Consider the following 7,920-nt stretch of genomic DNA (forward strand, 5'->3'; position numbering starts at 1 on the left):
ACAGTGTCAACGTTAAAGCACCCAGAGAGACCTGCAAAAAAAGGAAAAAGGCCGTGGAGAGACAAACACAGAGGGAGACGCAGCCAATGAGTGTGGGTGGCTGATAGATGCAGGGAAGGGGTGTGTGTGTGTGTGTGTGTGTGTGTGTGTGTGTGTGTGTGTGTGGCAGGGGGGTGGATGGTTTTTGGTGCGTCATTAATCAGCAACACCTCCCTTGACACTGTCTAGACAGCCGTCTGAGAGCTGCCCTGCTCTGCTGCGCTCTGCTCCCTCTATCAGCTATACACCTTTCTCTCCCCCTCCCTCCCTCCGTCTGTCTGTCTGTCTGTCTGTCTGGCTCTGCACTTTATCTTTCTCTCTTCTCTTTCTGTCTTTATCGTTATAGCTCTCTATTTTTGTGGCTCTTTTTTCCTCTCTCCTTTCTGTACTCTCTCTTTCTTCCTCCTTATCTCACTTGCCTTTCTTTTTAATCCTTTCTGTTCCTCCCTCTCTCTCTCTCTCTCTCTCTCTCTCTCTCTCTCTCTCTCTTTCTGTCTCTCCATTTCAATTGCCCTTATACTCTACCCCCCCCAAAGGTTTTTTTCCCCACTGTTGTTCTCTCCATCCAGACTGTCTTGTCAGTGGGGGTTGACTATTAGAGCCACATTCACTAATTGAAATGGGTTTCCTCTGATAATGACTCGCCGCAGTAGAAATGTGTTGAATTGGATGGAAATGTGAGAAGCGGAGAGACGGTTCATGCAGTCACAATCTGAAGAGCTAATTGAGGTGAAGATCTCTGACAAAAGCTGGAGGATGAAGCGATGTGTTCATGTGTAAATGTTGTAGAAGGCACTGTGGATCTTTTCTCCGCTTTGCTGTAATTACACTGTTATGTCTTTAATAACTAATTAGCGATACATTGACGGGCGCTGTCGCTGCATAAGGATCATCCTTCACTCATTGAATTCAGCTCTGCTCACAGAAATGTGTCTTCTGAGCAGTTAACAATAGCTCAGATATTTAGTATACTCAGCATGTTCCACTGTAATAAATGTCAGGATGGCAGATTTTGAGATACAGTTTAATTAGTTCCCATCCTGGGGGTCAGCGCCGTGAATGTGTTGAGAAACTTGAAATACTGTGTTCCAAGATGGCACCTCTTACATCCCAGCCATAGTTGCTTACTGTTGCTGAAAAAGCTTCCATATTTTTGAGCTCATCCTTCTCCAACTGAGCCAACAAATGATCTACTTACACAGCTCTTAGTTGGATGTACGTCCTCAGGTTCTGATGATGCAAAGAGTTTTTCCAATTGGTTGATACGAAAAAGTCATTTTTGCACAGGGAGTGTCTGCAGTTCCTTCGCCAGCCACTAGGTCATTATCTATCTATCACATATCAAGTACAGGTATTGTGGTATATTTTAGAAAAATCTGAATATTGATTTGAACTGTTTTCCTGTTGATGCTGATTTGCTGTACTGACATTTATCTGTTTTTTCTCTTTTGTTCCTCTTTCCCTACTTATTTCTGTCTCCTTCCTCCTCTTCTCCCCCTCACTGCCCTCTCCTTCCTTTATACTCTCCCATCTCTCTGTTCTTCTCTCCGTCTTTCTCTCAGGTGTTATACGCTCCCCAGGCCAGGGATCGCTTCACCGCTCCCTCCTTCATGCAGCGTGACCGCTTCAGCCGCTTCCAGCCCACCTACCCGTACCTGCAGCATCAGATCGACCTGCCGCCCACGATCTCGCTGTCAGACGGCGAGGAGCCCCCGCCGTATCAGGGGCCCTGCACCCTGCAGCTACGCGACCCCGAGCAGCAGATGGAGCTCAACCGTGAGTCGGTGAGGGCGCCGCCCAACCGGACCATCTACGACAGTGACTTGATCGACATGGGAGGAGGCGGGAGCCTGGGAGGGGTGGGGGGAGGAGGCGGAGGAATGGGAGGAGGCGGCCCAAGGCCGCCCAGCAGTAACTCGGGCATCAGTGCGGCCAACTCCAGCAGCCATGGGCGCATGGAGGGCCCCCCGCCAGCGTACAGTGAGGTGATGGGTCACTACCCCGGCTCAGCGTTCTTTCTACACCAGCACAGCAATAACCAGAGGGTTGGGGGGCCGGGGAGCAGGACGATCCAGCAGCAGAGCCAATCAGAAAGCACAATAGTACCTGCCAAGGCCAAGGATGGCCAACCGGAGGACCTGGTGTGAAGAAAAGGGTAGGGGGGCAGGTGGGGCCACCCACCCCAGACTGAAAACTGTCTCACCTCTTCACCCCTGATCACCTGCAAGCAGTGGTCTCTCTATCGCTCTCTCTATCTCTCTGTCTCTCTCATGTCCTCTCTCCACACTCCCATGCACAAATAAATATCAACCTTAGCTACAAGAAAACAAGGAAAGAGAGGAACCAAGAGTTGATTTCACTTCAGTTTCTTTCTGATGTTAGTAACTCAAACATCTAGCACTGCTGGGGCAGACGGATGCACTGCGTGGAGAGTGTTTCTTTTTTTTTCTTTTTCTTTTTCCGGCTACATGAGAAAGAAACATACTGCTAGCACAGATTTGGGTGACGGCTCTGTCCCCGGGAACTGAGGATTTCTCTTTTTTTTCTTCTTATTTTGTTTTTATTTTTTTATTTTTTTCGGACCGGGATCTGTGCACAAAGCGAGAACTGAGAATCAAGGACTTTAACAGAGAACACAACAAAAACAAGAGACTCACAAAACCCAAATCTTAGTGCCAAGGTTCACGAGGAAGCAAAGCAAAGGGGGAGGGGGAAAAAAATGACTCGTTCTAACATTCAAAACACAAAAAAGAAAAGTTATCTAAAAGTTGCACTATCTTTTTGTTGTAAAAGAGAAGAGGGAAATTATGCTATGTGATGATGATAATAATGATGATGATGTGTTTTTTTTTTTTTTCTTCGTCCTTTTCATGAATGGACTGACTGACCGAACTTTGGCTCCAAAGTTGTTTTCAACAGTTGGGAGCAAAAAAAAAAAAAAACAACAAACAAAGTATTATAAGCTTATGTCCTTCCTTTTTTGAAAAAAAAAAACACGCAAGAAATACTCGTACCCAGCCTACAACATCTCTGTCTGCTTACACCACAGGCACAGTGAGACTTAGTAAGAGAATAACCGTGCTCACATCTGTGTACACTTCAGCCTAGTGGGGGAGAAATCTGCCTTGTGACCAGCCGCTGGGTGGACCACGACAAATTTTTACTATTTTTTGGTTGGTTACAAGATTTGGTTGAGATTAGTTCTTAAACTTTTAGAAAGATGAAAGCTGCTCGGCACGATCCGGCACACTTCACGCTAACGTTTCTGGGAAATCTGGCCAGCTTCTTGGATATGAAGTAAACCGAGAACAACACTGACTGAACTAAAAAAAAACAACAAACATATCTAACAGTCCACCCAGCGGCCCGCTCACAGCAGATTCTTCACTTTTCAACTCTGTCCCGACCTCTGAGCACCTGACACTTCCTCTTTCCTGTTTCCTGCGCCCCACCCCGCCCCCGCCCCTCTCCTCTGTCTCCCTGTTCATCTCGACATGCACAGTGCATTCTGCCAACAGCCACACTGAACACGAACCCCACCGCCATGACAACGAAAACACATAAAAAACAAAAAAAAAACAAAAGAAGGCTCGGCTCTCCGTCTTCACGTCTCTAAAGCCACAAAATAAAAAAAATCAAACCCCAAGACGACACAAAGTGACGATTCCTGTCTGCGTCCGCCAGCACAGCGATCAGGTTTTAAACGAAAACCGTCTGTGGTCGAAGTCAAAGGGCTATGGGAGGGTCCTTTTTGTTAAAGACAACCTTTTTGAAAATTGAGCCTTTTTCTCTGCTCATCGTTGCCTTCTCCTCTGCTCTTGCGCTTTCTCTGTCTCTCTATATCTCGTTTGCGTTCAACACTAGCGCCCACCTCTCTCTATCTCTCTCTACCCCCTTCCCCCTCTTCCCATTCCAGCTTTTTAACACACACCCTTCATCATCCCTCCCTTCATCCCGCGTGTAGAAAAAGTGCGTTCAAATGATGCAGAGTCCGCCAAGCCCTTTAAAGTGGAGACTGGAGTGGAGCCCTTGTTTGGCAGTGTGCTAGTGCAGTCCTCTCTTCCCCGTATGTGTGTGTGTGTATGAGTGATTTATTAGCCGACTGCTTTGTGTAAGTTTAGAGATTCAAGGACATATGACTTATTTGGCACTGTCCATATTAACACATCATTAATTAAGCTTTCATTAAAGCCGCAGATGCGTGGTGGTTATTATTGCGGTGCAGGAGCTCAGAGAGAGTGCACACCACAGTCCACCCCGCCTTTCTTCAGAGTGAGACAGCAGATTCACACACCGTGTCCCAGTTTCATACTACATACTGATCCTCAGCAGGTTCATGTAAAAAAAAAAAAAGATGCGTAGTGAAAAAAATCAGTATGAGCACTACAATCAGAGAGTGTAGATGGACAATGTAGCACCCAAAAAACAGAAGAGCCGCACATTGCTGCAAAACATGAAACCACACAGAGGATGGTGGAGAGACGGCTCCAAGATCTGAGAAAATAAAATATAAGGTATTAGATTTTGGGAAAAACAATTTAGCTTTCTCTTTGAGGAGATTAAAGGATGAGGCTGACGTTATTCTATACTGTGTGTTACATCACGGTGTGCCTCTCAGTAAGTGACTGTGCTTCATCAGACTCCTGTTTCCAATGTCAAGAACAAACAGTCAGCATCACAGAAAAGTGTTTTCAGTCAGTGTAGTTAGTATTTATTATGGAATTGGGACACACAGACTTTTTCTTATGCTCCAGCGAAATAATTAGCTTCATAATTTCGAGGAACTTCACACTTTGAAACATTCAGTTATCCTCTGCTGGCACTAGTTGCAGCTAGAGTGTGAAGCTCTGCCTAATGCAGCATTAATGAGTATTTGAAGGCATCATGTAATACTTATGCAGCACAGAGGCCTTATGCTGAGCCGAGCTCAGAGTTTAAACATCAAACCGGGAACCTGGAGATGTTCCTGTAGACGAGACGCGCAGGACAAAAGTGTTTGTTTGTTTTCTGCTCAGTTTGAAGGAAAAGCTTCTGTTTCCGTGTGTGTGTGTGTTTGAATGTATGCATGCGTCCCCGTGGTGTGTTTCCGGTCAGTCTGTCCATGTGGCTCTACAGTCGTGTGTGTGTGTGTGTGCGCGTGTGTGTTACTACATTGCTGCTGCTATCGCTGTTGCTGTTGCTGCTACTGCTACTATTGTTGCTACTGCTGCTTCTCATGCACCCCCCTCCCCAGCCCCACACCCACAGTCCTCTGTCCTTGTGTCTATTCTGTCCCCTCCACTCATGCAAAACTAGGAGTGACATCTGACCCTCTGCAGTCAAAAAGCATAAGTATTGAGACAAAAAGCATGGTCTCGTTCCCTGCGAGACCCACATTAGAACGTTTTCATTTTGTAACACAAACCCGGGTGTGTGTCCGTCGTGAAAAGATTGTCCTAACACTTCTGCCTTTGACTGTATGGACCTGCTTCAAACTTTCCTCTTTTTCTTCTTTCTTTATTATTTTCTCGCCTTGTTCTGTCTGCGCAGTCATAGCTTGTAAATTGAGGATATAAAGATGAATTTTATGTTTTCTACAAGGAGGTTTGCATGTTACTATTATGTGAGTAAATAAGGTGCCTAATGTTCATGTTTGAGCAGACCACAGGTCAGTCAAACTGCTGCTTGGAGTCCTCACGGGCGCTTTAACTCGGACCTCGACCGGCCTGTCTGGCAGAATGGAACAGAAATGTGAGAAGGTTTAGCCAGGTTTGCCAAAAAAAACTGAATCATTTTGGACAGATGTTACAGTGGTGACTTGCTTTCAGGAGTCTGATTACAGACTGAATCTGATCTCTGCAGTGAAGTGGACAAAGGTCCACTTGAAAACATACATTTGGTGACCACAAAAGCGGCAGCGTAGCAAAACACACCGGCTGCCTCTCCGAGCTGCAGCTCAAACTGGACCGTTTTTTAGCTTCGGTTGTGGTTCGGTCACGAACGGCGCACCTCTTTTCATCATGCCAGACAGGAGCGTTTTTCTCTCCGGGCGAAGCGGCTGAAGCCATTTCAACCAGTAATTTGACCGGCATGTGGAGCAGACATAGGAACCCACTTGCACTCAAAAAGCTCCCACCTTCGTTGTGCCTCACTTCCAACGGTGCTTTTTTCAGTAGTCTGTCTTTCTTTATGTTTGTTTGTAAGGTGCTGTATATAACTTGAATATATTATGCACATATCCTACCCAATGGGTAGAAACCACAAAAAAATGTTGTGAATAATGTAATATAATGTATAGACAATATAAGAATTTTAAGAAGGCAGCATCACATTTGTAAATGCCTACAGTTAAAAACGTGCTTTCTTTTTTTTATGAGAAAACATGGTTTGCAAAGTATGCTTAGAATATGGTTGCAACACAAATACAAATTACTACTTATAATATTTTGCTATAAATAATAGTCTTTTATGATAAGGATGAGATAACCTCTGGACTAAGGAAGTTGTTGAGAAAGGATATTATTCACTTGTTTATTGGATCATCTAAAACAAGCTTTCACAGTGCTTGCCATCATTTGGGTACCGGCCGGTGGTTTTTATTTTCAACCACCATTAACTAACAAATGTATAGTTCTATTACACAGATGGTTTTTAAGAAAACATAAAGCTCACACGCATCAGTTGGTGTTTATGCCACAACTTCAGCCGAGGCCCGGTTTGAACTTCATTCTCTTTCGCTTTGTAAATTTGTTGAACAAAATAAAAAAAAAGCTGAAGCTGTCTAAGTTTTTGGGAGACCACTGCACACGAGAGCCGTCAGCACTTCCAAACGAGGAAGAATATGTGTCTGTACTCATAGATCTTAATATTTTAAGTTCATTTCAGCTGTAATTTTTGTATATCTGCCAAAGTATAATAAATCTGCCGAGCACACTCAGCACTGCTATAGATCTGGCTGGACGTCGGGCTCTGGTTTAAAGCATTTCAGCTCCGTTACAGGAGGATCACTGACTTTTGATCACATTCATGTTGAACAGGAAGAGTGTAAAACATTCAAACACGCTCATTCCCCCCTTTTTTTTTTCTTGGTCAAGATTGGAAAGTTGCACCAGCGTGAAACGTGTGTGGAAAAATGCCGTTAAAACTGTCATTTAACTTTTCTCTCTTTTAATTCTTATGATTTCTTTTTTTCTAAATTACGATGTTATATGTGGCACAGTATATTGAAACAAAAGTCATGTTTAATCTGCAGTCATTTATTTACAGTATGTACTGAAAATAACTCATAACACTGTACAATAACCGCAGAGCATGTTCATTCTTATCTATAGACGATGTACATAGCAATGCGCCATCTTCTCTTCAAAGCACCAAATAAGTGGCAGTTGTGTAGTTTTCATTTGGAAAAGTCTCTATTGTAACTTTGGCTGGAGCGCCGCTCGGCTCTCCTTCTTCTTAATAGACCTTCTTTTTTTATTTTATTTTTTTTTGTTTTGTTTTATTTTTTTTGTTTCNTTTTTATTTTATTTTTTTTTTGTTTTGTTTTATTTTTTTTGTTTCCTGCACTAGCTTGAAGAACTAACTTGGGCTCAGACTGATTCTTATTTGATTTCTGCACCCGCAGCGCGCTCCCTCTTTCCACTTATCAGAAGTCTGTACTCAACTGCTGACAACAAGTAGCTGTTTTTATCGTTCCAGATTTTAATAATAATGATGATAATAATAACAATGATAACGTCTCAACAGTTTGGTATTCTCTGTCTTGACAGTTACCATAGGACTGCTTCCATCATGGGTTTTGTAACATCTGTTTGCTTTATTTACAAAATGAATCCTTCTTGTTCCCCCCTCCCCCCTCTGTGCTCAAATCTAGTATATATATATATATGACTGTATCCTGTA

The 7,920-nt window shown here is 43.7% G+C and overlaps 1 protein-coding gene across 5 annotated transcripts in view; it reads left to right on the plus strand.

The window, feature by feature from the left end:
* Nucleotides 1–4,414, plus strand: part of ldlrad4b (low density lipoprotein receptor class A domain containing 4b) — a 206,266-nt gene extending 201,852 nt beyond the window's left edge. For all 5 annotated transcript variants that reach the window (XM_019263621.2, XM_010752195.3, XM_027286784.1 and 2 more), the window contains one exon: nucleotides 1,602–4,414. In XM_019263621.2, the coding sequence (XP_019119166.2) occupies nucleotides 1,602–2,186 (585 nt within the window). In that variant the 3' untranslated portion in view covers nucleotides 2,187–4,414. The remainder of the gene's footprint in view (nucleotides 1–1,601) is intronic.
* The last annotated feature ends 3,506 nt before the right edge of the window (nucleotides 4,415–7,920 follow it).

This window comes from Larimichthys crocea, chromosome XIII (genome assembly GCF_000972845.2).
Source record: "Larimichthys crocea isolate SSNF chromosome XIII, L_crocea_2.0, whole genome shotgun sequence".
Classification (NCBI taxonomy): Eukaryota; Metazoa; Chordata; class Actinopteri; family Sciaenidae; genus Larimichthys; species Larimichthys crocea.